The 14,881-nt window shown below is 37.7% G+C and overlaps 1 protein-coding gene across 3 annotated transcripts in view; it reads right to left on the reverse strand.

Annotated features, from left to right (window-relative positions):
• Positions 1-280: 280 nt before the first annotated feature.
• sema4f (sema domain, immunoglobulin domain (Ig), transmembrane domain (TM) and short cytoplasmic domain, (semaphorin) 4F) overlaps positions 281-14,881 on the reverse strand; it is a 64,874-nt gene continuing 50,273 nt past the window's right edge. For 2 of the 3 annotated variants that reach the window (XM_058783565.1, XM_058783566.1), the window contains 13 exons: positions 12,229-12,374; positions 9,086-9,145; positions 7,228-7,326; positions 6,826-6,937; positions 6,152-6,271; positions 5,864-6,018; positions 5,424-5,605; positions 5,136-5,277; positions 4,566-4,788; positions 4,355-4,464; positions 4,022-4,164; positions 3,864-3,919; positions 281-3,173 (listed from right to left, as the gene is read on the reverse strand). In XM_058783565.1, coding sequence (XP_058639548.1) covers positions 2,404-3,173; positions 3,864-3,919; positions 4,022-4,164; positions 4,355-4,464; positions 4,566-4,788; positions 5,136-5,277; positions 5,424-5,605; positions 5,864-6,018; positions 6,152-6,271; positions 6,826-6,937; positions 7,228-7,326; positions 9,086-9,145; positions 12,229-12,374 — 2,318 coding nt within the window. In that variant the 3' untranslated portion in view covers positions 281-2,403. Of the gene's footprint in view, positions 3,174-3,863; positions 3,920-4,021; positions 4,165-4,354; positions 4,465-4,565; positions 4,789-5,135; positions 5,278-5,423; positions 5,606-5,863; positions 6,019-6,151; positions 6,272-6,825; positions 6,938-7,227; positions 7,327-9,085; positions 9,146-12,228; positions 12,378-14,881 lie in introns of all 3 variants that reach the window. The other variant, XM_058783564.1, reaches the window with a different exon arrangement.

A 14,881-nucleotide genomic window follows, 5' to 3' on the forward strand; every position in this document is an offset into this window, starting at 1 on the left:
AAAGCTGATTTGTTCTCAACCCTTATGATTGGTTTTGTGGTCCAGGGTCACATATAGTAAATGATGTTTCTCTGAAAGTGTAACAGTGTAAACAGGTTTTCTGTAAGGGGTAGGTTTAGGGTTATGGTTGGGTTAGGGGATAGAAAATATTGTTTGGTCAGTATAAAAGTTATAGAAGTCTATGGAAAGTCCCCACAATTCACAGAAACAAACGTGTGTGTGTGTTAACATCCACAATAGTTTTTAACTGTTTAAAAATGATCAAAAAACACTGTTTTGAGAGGTAGTTTTTATTTTATTCCAAAGAGCAACACAATGCATTCACACATACAGCCATTCACACAAACACCTTCATTAAATGTTTGAAACACAAATGTCCATTTCATCATATATAAATTATAAAAATAGAAACTTAGAATACAACATATCTGTACATTAATTAACATACTTCTTTATTCAGAATAAACGACAAAGAGCATGTAACACTAAATGATCTGTTATTTTCAATAATATTAACATAAAACAAAGTTTTACTACAGCAGATTTACTATGGTACATTGAGAGGGTTGAAGGTTTATTTTAAACTATCACTATCACCTCAAAAGAAGATCAGGATTTTTAAATGAGGACTTTATGGGGTTGAATGTACCTGTTGTCATTATTTTACTGAGTGCTGACAAAGATTTAGAAGACAAGATATATTGTACATAATCCAGAGTGTTACCGTCACTTTGACAATGTTACAAATATTTTTTTAAAAATACAAAATAAATAAATGGAGAATGTGAGTAGATCCAAGTTATTCTAATGGAATATGGCAGGAAATGGCATTTGAATATGGTCCAACATTTAGGCTGGCAGAGAGAACCCAACTCTTCTCCCACCCAGACCCCACCCAACAAGTGGTGAAAAGAGAGAATTAAAAAAAAAAAAAAAGTTTTTAAAGATCTTACTCTCATTTTCTTTTATATTCACAGATATTTACATACTCCTGAAACAGACATCATTGTGGCTACATAAATAGAACACACTTTTTTTACTGGGAGTGCTTTAGGTTACCTGTAGCCCCTGATCATTGTATTACAATTCTGTAGCTCTGTAGTCATGGCTACTTTGTATCATGCACTTTACTGGGGATAAATATACCTTCAAATGAGGCACATTCTCTGTCCTTAAAGGGAAACTCAAAACAATCAATAATTATGTATGTATCAATCATTCACTCTTCATTTCCATTTCGAAGATTTCCTTGTAGTTTCAATAGGCATTCATGCTAAACTTATAAAGTGACATCCATCATCTTGGGGTCCTTTGTGCAGATTATTAGAAACAAAACATGCTACATCTGGTCCCTATATGGATGGCAGTGGTTTGACTTCTTCTCGTGACACCACAAAACACTGCCAGCCCGTTCCAGAGAAGAACAACTTCCTTGCTCTGAATGTGACTGATTGACTTTGCAGTGGTCAAGTAAAGTCCCATTTTCACTATCTACTATCAGTTCACAGGTCTGACATACAGGAGAAGACTGCTAAATAGCTGTGTTACTCATTTTCTCTCTTCACTTAAAATGGGGCACTATAGTTCTGGACCCCTTGGCACACTCTTTGGTGGTCCATGTCAATCATTCTCCTACATCAAGGGGCCCAGGGAGTCAGCTCATACTGTATGATCTGAGGGCCCCTTCATGTCCCTTTCTCTGGCAGGGACCCCACAATCCAGCCCTGCCATAGGCCACAGTAGCTTCATTAGCAGTACTCAAAGCGCTTTATCTGTAAGGCAAAAATCACATTTCCAGTCTCTCTATCATTCATTCATTATTTGCTGCTGTGAAGCATCAATCACAGAGGGGTTTCATGCTTGAAAGCCCTTTTTGGTGACAAATCAAATTAGTTTATTTCAGTGATCAGCCCAGAATTAGCAGATTCTTCCTGGCTTTATGCTGCTCTGGGCTATAGAGGGGTCATTTTTCTCTGAAAGTCCTTTTGGACTTTGAATCCTCAAAGAGGAAACAAATCGAGCAACGAAGATCTACACACACACACAGATGCACAGACTGTGTATTTCCATGTGGGTGCACATGGCTTTGAGGATGGTACACAAAAGTGCCCATTCGTCTAAACAAATACATGCAGAAACAGTATAGACACAGATCTACACAGCATGTTATGTACACAGGAATGCATGGACTGGACAGTGATGTACAGGAGTAGTAGAGGAGCCTCCAACAAATGCAGTTTATTTGTTTGTGTGTTTCTTTGTGCGACTGCGTATGTTAATCGTTTATTTGGAATGTGTATCAGTTTCTTTGATTGTCTGCTTTCCTCTTCTCTTCCAGTCCTCCATCTGTGTTTGCGAGCCTTTCACAGAGTTTAGTCTCAAAAATCACGTGTGTTCTGGTCTTTAGATAGAGCTTTCTTCACACTGTGCCAGAGGTGCTCCTCTTAGACAAGGCAATTTAGAAAACTCCTCCTCCATCTCACGTAGCCCCTCCCCCAACCCCTCTTCCTCCCCATCTGGTCCCGCCCTTTCTCTGCCATCCAGCTCCTCTGCTAGGTTCACAGCTGATTCCTGCAGTTTCAGTCCGCTTGAGTTAGAATAAATATGCCTGCTGTTGTGTCCAGCTGGGAGCATATTGTGTCCGTGACCATTCAGTGTCCCGTTCCTTTTCTCGGTTAATGGAACCGCCTCTGACAACAGACTGGCGCTGCTTGGAGACTGTGGTGTGTCTGTAGAGGGAAGCAAGTCCTGCCCCTTTTCCAACGTTGATGATGAGTGCCCGCCCCCTCTCATGCCACCTTGCCGTTTGTAAATTAGAAACAACAGGATGCCACCCAATACAAAACCTCCAACGAAAAAAATGATGTGCGAAGCCAGGAAGTGTCGGCCACCTGCAGTGGCCACGTTCCCCTCCATGCTGGGGTTGTCAAGGGTCAGCTGGTACTCGGCTCTGCGGCAGGGTGGCTGATCTCTGCCTATTTCATCACATAGACACACGTAGGTGCCTAGGCTCTTCTCTGTGACCTGCACCTCCAGGTCATTGTTGTGGCGGCGGGTGTGACTATATGGAGGTTGGTCCCAGTGGCAGGGACGAGGAGACAGTTGCACACAAGAAAGCAGGACACGCAGACCCTTTACAACACGTATTTCAATTACAGGTGGGGAGCAAAGACCTACAGTTACAGAGAAGCAGTAGATTAAAATTCATAGGTCACAATTCATTTTCCTGTTTCTCTCTCTCTCTACACTATGTGGTCGCCAAGGCTGCATTTATTGAATTAAAAATGCAATGAAACATTAAAATTGTGAAATTTTATTACAATTTAAAATATATGTTTTCTATTTTAATATATTTTAAAATTATGGCAAAGCTGAATGTTTAGCTTTATATGTATGTACATCTTTGCTTGTATTCATAGCCCTAAAAGTATTAACTGGAAAATATCTACTTTGTATTCATTTAATAGCAAATCATTGTCTATCCAATATTAGATTTATTTAATTATAAAAACATTTTCAATTCAATTAAAAATTGATGTGTACATTTTACAAAGAATATCTTTTTACAAAGAACATCCACATAAAGATACAACACAAACTATTCTTACAAATAAAAAGATAAACATAAATACACATAAACATAAACTCTAATGTTTTTTTGGTTTTGCATCTCTCAAAATATACTTTGTAAATTTTCTGTATTTAAAACTTTCAGTCTGCTCACCTAATTCAATTGAAAGTGTATTAACTATCAAATTATTTCTAGTTCATTTATAAACACAGAGATGAAACAAGTGACTGTGGTGATCGACAGCATGCCACAGGTATGGAATATAGATATTAGGTACCACTGTCAGACTTACCTTCACCTTTGTTGCATTGCCTGACCAAATCATCTGCTTCTACCACTTCACCAGGCCTGAAACAGAAATGTAACAGTGTGACGACAATGAACAAAGGAAGATTCAGTCTGTGTGTTCTGATATGCTTTTGTGTGAATGAGTGTTTGTGTGTGACATACTTCAAAACACAATCTCTCTCATTGTGCCTCCATACGCAGCCAAGACTTCGGGCACGTGCACACACCTCACAGGTAGAGTACAGAGAACAATCCACTATGGGTAACTTCACCAGAGAGAGAGGAGTGCCCACCAGAGCCTCATCCTAAACAGCAGAGAGACAGAGAGGATCAGTTAATCCATTCACTGGTCCCTAAATATTAGTAACATGATTTAGGAGGGAGGAAAAATTTATCAATTCAGATTGAACATACAGTATTGTTTTATACAGTATCACTAATAATAATAATAATAAAACAGACCACATTAAACAACATAAAAACTTATGTCATTACTTTGTATAGCAATATGTTATTCACTGGCTCCTGTGCAGAAAACAGAGGGACTTCTTCAATAAGTGTTGCATTCGGACCAACTACAGCGACTTTGTGCAGCTCTCCATGATCTATCAACAGATGCACATGTATATAAAACACACATGATGATTAATTGACTATTGATGATTATTAAATAATTATTTTTAATTTTCTGTTTAATATCTCTTACCTGTTCCAAGGTGCAAAACAGTGGTCATGTGTTGTTTCAGGCCACTGGAGGCCATTGTTAAGGTAACGGCAAGTTTAGTGTATGTGATGCCATTTCTGATCATCAGGGGTGCTGCCACCACACTGTTCTCCATAAGCGGGTGATCACGCACGAATGTCAGCACTTTATCTGGCAGCTTCAGAGAGGACTCAAAGCCCTGCTCAATCAGAGCACTATTCAAACACTGAGAGTTATAAAAGAAGAAAGGAAATAGATCATTACAGATAATTAGTGAAGCATGATGCTAAGAACTCTAAGTTCATGGGTTGGTTTCCCAGCAAACACATATTTTGATTGAGTAAATGTTTTTTTTTCCAACCCAAACACTTGGTTGAACCTGTTGGGTCATTTTGTGGGTTATTTTTCAGTGTTGGGTAGATTTTGACTAGTGCCCCAAATTAAGTGAGGGGGAAGTGGTCATCTGATGTACTCATGTACCTTAAGTGACATGTTAGTGTCTGTATGTACTGTGAATAAAATAACACATGAACTACATCTATACAGTATGGTTTTGAGTGTGCAGTTGTATACCTGTCCTGGTCGGGGTGTTGGTATGGGCTCTGGGTTAATCCAGTTCTCACAGGTCTTTTTCAGCTCTTTAAAGGGTCCATTCATCACCTTAGTGATCTCCTCCAGACTGTACACACACACGGCTGACAGCTCCCCTCTTTCCCTACACATTACATATCAACACAACAGGACAAACACACAAAACAATAATCACGGTGAAACTAAAATCAGAAGAACAAATAAAATTCAAAAGAGATGAATCCAGCAAAGAAGGTCAAATCAGGTCAGAGATGAAACAGAACAAAGTACCACTGTGAGGTGAATATGCCATAGAAGTGTGTGCTGCTGGGGTCTCCAGGCTGGTGCTGTACAGTGAACACATCAGTCAGAACGTTAAATCGCTGTCCACTTGCTCGATCTTCACACACCAGCTGGGCCTTCAGAAATGTCGTCCACCGCCTCTGCAGAGTCTTCATACCACCTACATCAGACTAGAAAACAGAGGGAGAGACCAAAATAGATCAGATATGATAGAAAATGAATGATGAAAAACAGACAGATAGCAAAGAATAGAAGAACTTTATGACTGAAGAAATCTGAACTCAACTGGAACAGTAAAATTACATAACATATCAGCTGACAGCAGAACTACTGTACAACATCCCTCTGAGACTTCAACTAAGCCAAACCATTAAAAAAAAATAAACTAGAGAGACTAGACAAGAAAACAGACCAGTTCTAGTTCCTACCTTGCAGACTCTGGCCACTCGGGGCACTTTGACCTTGGTGTAAAGGTCATATTCTTTAGCTACTTCAGTGAAGAAAAAGTAAATTTTGTCATCTTCACCAGTAGGATTGTTCTTCTCATCCTCTAGGATGAAGGCAGAACTGACAAACTCTGGATCTGAGTTCAGAAACAGAGAAGAGTCACAAAGAGTGTGGTTATAAACAATCTGGGAGTAAATTCACATTAAATGATGGCTTTAATGTGTAAATGTCTGTATCTGGATGAATGGATGGATGAATGAGTGTCTTACCACTAAGCCAATTGATTGATTGTTCAGTGCGGATGCGTTCCTGCTCGATGCCCGTTGCCCTGGAAATGTCATACATTGTGCCTAGAAAGTTACTTGTGGCAGCGGTGTAAAGGGTCCCTCCTGAAAGAGAGAGAAATAAAAAAGACATTTTTATTTTTAAACTTTTTTTTAAACTTTTAAGTCATTTCTTTGTTTTCAATGTGTTTTGTGTTAAAACATTTCAAGAACAAAATGTCCCCACGAGAATGGCACCCTGAAATCACCTACACTGTGGAGGCCAGCCAATGGCCCCTAAGGAAAAACCATCTTAGGGTTATGTATATATCCTGGATCCCTGATGAGATGCTGCATTAAGGTGGTGATGCTATGGGAAAGCCTTTGCCAATCTTAATTGGCTACAGCAATCGAATTATGTCACTGGAAATCAGTATTAACTCCACTGAAGGAAGACTGTAGTGAATCAGGCTATAGCCATGTTTATGGTACAGATGCATACCAAGTAACCAAGAGCTCTAGTGCTAAGAGGCACAAAAACATTCTGCAGCTAAATGCCCTTCAATACGTACCTGGTACATACCTTATCATTTATAATTAGCTTTTACCATGTGAAAAAGCAATATATATATCTACCGTATGGCCTTATTTAGATAGCTAAGTAAGCATGTGTTTCATACCTGCCATGACCGCTGTGTAATGCTGGCTGGGCTCAAAGGGGCATTTCCCTTTCCCGGTCTCCATCTTCATGCTACCATCTTCATGTTTCTCCAGAGAGAATGAAGAGATGTTCTAAATGGGGCAGAGAAGGCAGATAAATGTAATTTCTGTCTGTCCGTAAATATAAAGAAATGAGCAAAAATTAGACGAAGAAGAAAATATAATAGAGAAAGAGGAGTACACACTTATAGTCATATACCACAGGAGGAAAACAGTCAATCAGTCTAAAACTAACAGGTTTAGTGAAATACCACGCATATGTAGGCTATAGCTGTCTTATTTTCTGCATTTCTTTTTAATTGTCCTACTTAATAGTATGACAAGACTTGAGTTGGTGTAGTTGTGGAAACACGCAGACTTACAATAAATGCACACTGGGGGTCAAAGGCAAAGGTCCCACAGGCATATATGCGTCCATCACCCAAAAACTCCAGCAGACGAACGTAGTTCTTGCAATCGTCCTGTGAGGGGCAGCAGAGTAAAGCAAGACATATTGTAAGACAAATAATATTTGCTATTACAGGAAAAATTTACATTTAAAATGTATTAAAATACACAGCAGTTATTTTAAATTGTAATAATATTTCACAGTATTACTGTATTGTACATCAAATAATTGTAGCCTTGGTGATAGAGACTTCTTTCAAAAACAAACAAAAAAAAAATCTTACAGATATATAAACTATCAAAGCTTTTGTGTTATATGTTACAATATTACAGACAAAGATACATTTCAAATTTAAAAGCAAATTAATTGAGATTTAACTAGCAATTACAATCAAGGTCACTTGCATCTCACTTTTTAATAATTTGATAAGTAGTGTAAAATTAATAGTGTATAAGAGTCTTCTTCAACAATTAAAAATAACATTCTAGGCCTTTTCATGATCTTGTCACATATCTTAAGAGCACTGATGCTTTTCACAACTTATGTCAGGGGTGTGGTGTCCAAATCCTGATCCTGTATGGCCAATGTCCAATTAAACACACTTGGAAGTAATCAAGGTCTTCAGGATTACTAGAATCTACCAGGTAGGTATGATGGGACATGTTGGAGATAAACTCTGCAGGACGTTGGCCCTCCAGAACTAGGACTGGACACCCCTGACTTATGAGAATGTGTCACTTTGAAACCATTGCTGAGAAGAACAAGAGAGTTTCTGTATCAATAACTGTGATTGGTAACCTGAACCCCAATGGGCTGTATCTGAGACCCCAGAGCATTTTCTACAGTGAGACCTCCCCTTTTTATCCTTCAAAGGGCATACATTTCACAGTATAAGGCAAACAAGAGGTTTTCATCCACAAATGCATCCTATCACATATGTCAGGCTGTAATTTTGATTAAAACCAGCTGGCGTTACTTGAAAAGTTTCAATTTCAGGACTAGACAGACCATTAAGTACGTCAATAAAGATTAATGAGAGCCCAGCCCGTATCGATTCAGAGTTTTCCATGTGTTTTAATCGAATGTGAATGTGTTAGAGGGGAAAAGTGTTCATTCAAATGACCAGTCACAAGTCTCCAGGGTCAATTAGCTTACTCCTTCAGATCTTTCTTTTTTTTTGTTTCCTCTCCTCCATTCTATCACGACATACCTTTTGTTTGCCTAATCACACCCTTTCTGACCCTCCCCCATTGGGGCCTCAGCCCACTTGTCAATCACCCACAGGCCCCACCCCCCATCAATGTAGCAATGAATGCTAACCACAAATAAGTGAGCTCATTATCTCTCACACACACACTCGCCGCATGTGCCACCCTCAAGCGAGAGAAGGATAGAGAGAATGACACGCACACAGGGAACGATACTAAAGAGTAAATATGCACTCAGTATATATTTTTTATTATTAAAAAGGTTTAAACATTAAGAAATACATTTTAATTTAGAAAAACAGCATTACTTATCTTGGTAACCCCCCTGTTATTGGACACTTTTACTCGCAGAATAAATTAATCATTGCTTTCTGTGAATATTTAACTTTGCAATGATGCTGCATCCATGCTGCTGGGTGTCAGTGAAAGTGGGACTACTGTCATATTGGTCCAGTGTTAATGGCACCCTTAAAAACATTCCTAATAAATAAACAAAGCAGGAAAATGGTGGATTTTTAGGATCTTTTCCAACCCTTTCACAATGTTCATATCATTTGTTTGCTTGCTATTAAGCTCTTTACATCCCCCCACGTCAAACACATACACCATACACTACGAGTTTACCTCTGTTTTTCCCTTAGCAACACAAGATTTCCTCTTTTCTTCTGGAACACTCCACTCAATCTACATAAATATTGAGAGAGAGAGAGAGAGAGAGAGAGAGAGAGAGAGAGAGATCAGTACTTCGGATTGCTTGCTGGTTAAAAAGAAACCATGTTAGCCATGAATACGCACAACATAACACATTAAAAAGTATATTCAGTGCCTGTAAATGTTATTTACTTATTTAGTTATCAAATATATTAATATATTCAGCCAAAATCAAAAAATAGCATTTGTGGTCATTTACACAACATTAAACAACAAATTTTAAGAAATAGTTCTCACAAAAAATTATAATTTCTCACATACACACACAAAAAAAAAAAGATAATTTGAGTAAACCTGTTGTGACATATCTTCCAAGTTTGAATACTCAGTAAATGATGACTCAAATTTCAGCCTGTTCCTCAAACAAAGCTATAACATGGCTTCAAGTGAGTATAAATTAAATTAAATTATAAATAAAATAAAATAATATAACTCTTATTTGAATTAAAATGCTAATACATGAAAATGTAAACCAACACATTTCTTCTCTTTTTTTTCAAATATTATGTTTGGAAAATATGGTTTTCAAACAGTTTTAGAACCACTGTTATAAGGTGCAGTCACATTAGTGAAATGTGGGTAAACTTTTGCAGTTAAAAAGGTACATTGTTCAAGTGTACAATACATGTCTCACAAAGAAGTTACTTTCAAATAAAACAGCTTTTTATTGGTCAACACGGCACATTTGTGTTTGTGCAGAAATCTTTCACACTCTCAAAAAAATTCCAGATTACATGGATTTCTAATGTCTGGATGTCTGGACAATGGTAAATGTGACAGCACCTATACCTATTGTCATTTTTGGAGTTTGACAGATCCTGGTCACTGTGTGGCCATCAGTGCTCTGCCAAACAAGATACTGTCTTGTCTGTGTTTTCCTGCTCTTTGCACAAACCAAATATTACATAACTGACAAAATAAATAAACAGACATTAAAATATTGATGTACGATTTAAGAGATAATAGAGTGATATGAGATACTTAGCACAGTGCAGAGACTGGTTGTCAGAGAAAACAGCCAAATATACAAATTATAAAGACGAATAGAATCATTATACAAAAATATTTGATCGTAGAATGCCGTGACTGATCAATCAGAATCAAGTATTCCAGAAAGCTGTGCAAAAAAAAAACGTGTATACTGAGATTCTACACTTTGATATTTCCATGTCTGTCATAGCACCCTGTGGTCTTTCTATTCACATAATCAAATCATTTCAAACCAAACCAATATTTCATGTCCATTAATTATTTGTTTGGCAAATCCTTTAGGATGATACAATACCTGATCATCTTCTTTAGTGAATTATTCAGTTTTTACTTTACTGACTGGTTGTCTGAACATTATTCTACATTGAAATGAGCTAAAAATAGAAATTCTAACCCCAAAAATCTAAAACACTTTGCCTTGGGACAAAACTGTACACATAAGCACAGGAAATGAGTTATCATGATATCAGTGCTATGATCTCACCACAGTAGCTCTCCTTAATCTTAATATCTAATATTACATGGCACTTCACGGAGTAATTTTGCTTCCAGACAATGAACAGTGCAGATGGAGGTACTTTTCAAGCATGTCCTGGGCTCTGTGTGTGCTTGAGGGTAAATGGACGTGAAGCCACATTACAGTGTGTGATGCATTTTGAGTGTGATGATAGGAGACAGTGAGATGTGGCTGCTGGGGGAAAGGGGAGGGACGTTGGGGAGGGTTAATTTGGTGAGAGAGCTGCACTAGCAACCAGGGATGAGATCATCTAGTTTAGCTTGATGAAAAGCAGTATATTGATTCCTGTTGGGCTGTCTGTTATTATGACTGTGTGTGAGTGTGTTGATGTTCAGTTTGGATGTTGATATTTGGCACAAAGCATTTTATGTAATGATTTACCTGATTTAATCTTTCCACTTTAAGTAAATCTTTTTCATTAAGACAGTTAAACAAACACAACTGACCCTTCGCCTGCGGGCTTGATTGACAGGCGACCTGACGAATCATAATCTGCCATTTTGTCTGACAAACAAACCAGACCGGAGAGTAGATTAACTTTGGTGGACTTGAACTTCAAAAATGGTGTGTACTGACGTCTTTTCGCATTTGAAACAAGGCACCTTCTGATGTTCATTCATGTTTATTTTGTGCTATAGTACTAGTATAGAGTAAGAAATGACCGGTTCACATGCCGCTTGAACTGAGGTGCTACAGCGATCTGTCACGACACATTAAAGAGCCACAAAATTACATTTATTGTTTGTTTTCTTAAAAAAAAAAAAAATTACGAATTTTGAAAGCTGTCTTGTCTGTCAGCATGTTTTTAGTGTCCTCTTTGCTCTGCAATGTATTTTTCACAGCGTGAGAACATAATGTGTGGCATGAAAGTGCAGTGGCTTGAAGAAAGTAGTAACAGCAACTAAGGGTCTTTGCAAAGTATCAGTTTCCTCAATTAGCATAAAACTCAAGCTTGAACCCAACTTCTATGAATTTTGAAGCCTATAAATACAATCAACAGAAGTAAAAAAAAAACAAGCTATAAAGAAGCTATAAAACAAACCACACAACAGTTGACTTCGATATCACCACCACTAAGCTTCTGATAACTCTTTCGGTCTTTATTTACAATCAACAGATTGGCAAGTTAGCAAGAGCGAGGGCGTAAACCCATTAAAAATACAGCTTGAGTAAAAAAGCAAACTAGTAAGTAGATGTGTTTTCCTCTTTGCGTTTTATGTCATATAGAATAAAATGTGAAAACATCTTGAGCTTTGTGTTAACCACAGACCTTATTTCAGTGATTTAACAAAAAAAAAAAAAAGAATTGAAGAATCATTGACATCGGGACAGTGAAACCAGAAATGCAAAAATGCAAAGACATTTCCGGTTTTAGGAATCATTCTCTAGATTAATAAATGCTATAATTCATTACTAGTTAATTGTTAGTTCATTTTTCCATTAAAGCATTAACTATGTTATGTAACCATCAAGTGTTACTACATAAATAATAAAGACAGACCTTTAGGAAAATTTGTAACATTCACTGCAAGAAAAAAAGAGAGCTCACCATCTTCCTCTTCGATAGATTAGCAGTATCCACAGCGATGACTGCATCCCGTGCACCGAGGTAGAGCATCCCAGACACACGGTCCAATAGGAAGGTGCTGAAGTTATTTACGCCACTAAAATCAGCGGAACCAAGCCTAGAAATGTCTGCTGAGAAATAAAAAGAAACATGGATTCAATCCCATATATCGAAAGATAAATCCTAGCAATTTTCAATTAGTCATATATATTAAAAATAAAAACAGACAACATTCTTCGTTGCATTCATGCTCACACAGACCTTTGAAGCTATTCTAAATAATGATATTTACTACACTCAATACCAGGGATTCTCAACTCTGGTCCTCGAGGTCTACTTTCCTCCAGAATTCACCTCCAGCCTTGGTCAAACTCACCTACCAGTAACTTTCTCATAATCCTGAAGACCTTGATTAGCTTGTTCAGGTGTGTTTGATTAGGGTTGGAGGAAAGCGGACCTCGAGGGCCAGAGTTGAGAACCCCTGCCCTGTATCCTTACCCTCACACAAGCCTGACATCAAACTGACTCATCAAACTACAGCAAAATATGATTCATGAACCTTTCAAGTAGTGAAGACCACTTCAAATGTTGTTACAAGTTGGTTTTACTATATTTGTGAGGATATTTCCTACAAGAATAGCCAAACATTTATACACACAAGCTGAATGTCTGTTTAGCATTGGTGAGGATTAGTAATTCTGTTCAGATATGTATATTAGCATGTGGGTTGAGGCTCTGAAATTTTAATGCTGTTTAAGATGTGCTATATCTGATGCCCATGGCGAATTTAATACAGCATCTGCACTACACTGCGTTTAATCTGTTCCTTTTTATTTTAAATGTGAAACACTCATTTGCTCCATTACTGCAATCACAACCATGTCTGTGTATTTAAGAGATTAGAGAAATATATATAGAAACAGCGAGAGAAGGAGGACAGCAGATTTGAGAAGAGGGTAGTGTAGTATGGTATGAGTGTCAGAGTATCAGTAAGTGACACAAAGAAACATAAAAGTCTGGTCTGTATGAGCTGTTCGCCACGAACCCAACAGAAATGTTATGTAGTAAATAAATGCTCATTTCTAGAGCAGATCAGACTGATAATATCCTGTGTCTCGTCTGTTCAGTGTCTGAACTCAAGGGACGACATTAAACAGAGATTCTCATACTCTCAATCTTTCAATCATGCAAAATTCCCTCTTCTTTTATTTGCACACATACTCTTTTAAGTTCAGGCCTGCATAGAAATGTTTGGACAAAATGATATAGGCTACCACACAAAAAACAATCCCTATTTATTAAGGCATATTCAAACCAAGATGGCTTTTTGGTGTAAAAAATTGGTGATAAACATTTTATTTGAATGATGGCAGTTAACGCATCTGTTCACACCGACAAGAACTTTCGAATGCCGTCTAGATAGGTGAAAATAAATCTGAACGGCTGTTTGAAAACAGTTGTTAGACTTTGCTGTGACAAGCAGATGGGAAAAAAACACACAAAGGAAATATCAGTCATAGCAATATCATAGCAATATCTCTATATGCAAATATCATTACAGTGTTGTAATTGTGTACTGCTGTATTTCTGCTAGGGCTGGGACGATAAATCGTTGCAGAATCGATTCCTGGATCGATTCTGATATTTACAGAATGCATCGCGAATCTGAACTTAGATTTTCACAGCAGATGGCACTGCAAGCCTTAGAAACAGCTGTACTCTGCTTGTTTCTAAATCCTTACACATACTTGAACCTAAAATAATTTGAAAAGGTCAAAGCAATTTACAAGGGTGTTCACAGTGGGCTGTGTTTACATTAATCTCGTGTCATAAAAGCATTCTGAGCCGAGGTGAAATTACAGACTCTGCCGAACGCACAAGTGCTCTTCAGCACTCTTCTTCATGAGCATTTGAGTGTGCGGATAAAAACTAGAGTAGAGCGCAATCTGCTGTTAAAATCTAAGCTCAGAATCGATTCCAGAGGAATCACGCTGCATTCGGAAAATATCAGAATCGATCCATGAATTGATTTTGCAACGATTTATTGTCCCAGCCCTGATTTCTGCTTTTCCATAATTGCCACCTACTGCAAAAGAGTGAAACTGCATTTTCTTCCAGCCATCTGCCATTTCATTTACATTGGTCTGAAAAGACACATATCACAGCGGATGATTATAGCCATACTGGATTTTTGTGCCGAACATTTATTTTGATGTAAACAGGCCTTTAGGGGGTAGGCTATGCCATGTCTAAAGGTGCATTCATGCGGCACACCATATTGTAAGTACCGTAATTACGAAATACGAACTTGAAAAAAGCATTCACATCCTCATAGAACTCGTAATTCAGTCATTCTTGAGACATGGGACAAAACAGGTCCAGCAAGTGTAACTGCTATTAGGTACAAATGCAAATATTTTCAGTTTTAAATGTTATGAGGGATTAATAATAGAATGTATTTAACACAATTATCACCTTCAATTTAATTTTCTCATTATTATACCAAATCTATGACACTTATTGTCTTCTGACTACATCTAAAACAGTGTGTCCACAGAGAAGGGTTCAATCATTCATATGCTATAAAATGGATAAAAATGTTTTTTTAATGATCTCATCCAAAAATACCTTGTTT

The sequence above is a fragment of the Onychostoma macrolepis genome, chromosome 07 (genome assembly GCF_012432095.1).
Source record: "Onychostoma macrolepis isolate SWU-2019 chromosome 07, ASM1243209v1, whole genome shotgun sequence".
In the NCBI taxonomy this organism is placed as follows: Eukaryota; Metazoa; Chordata; class Actinopteri; order Cypriniformes; family Cyprinidae; genus Onychostoma; species Onychostoma macrolepis.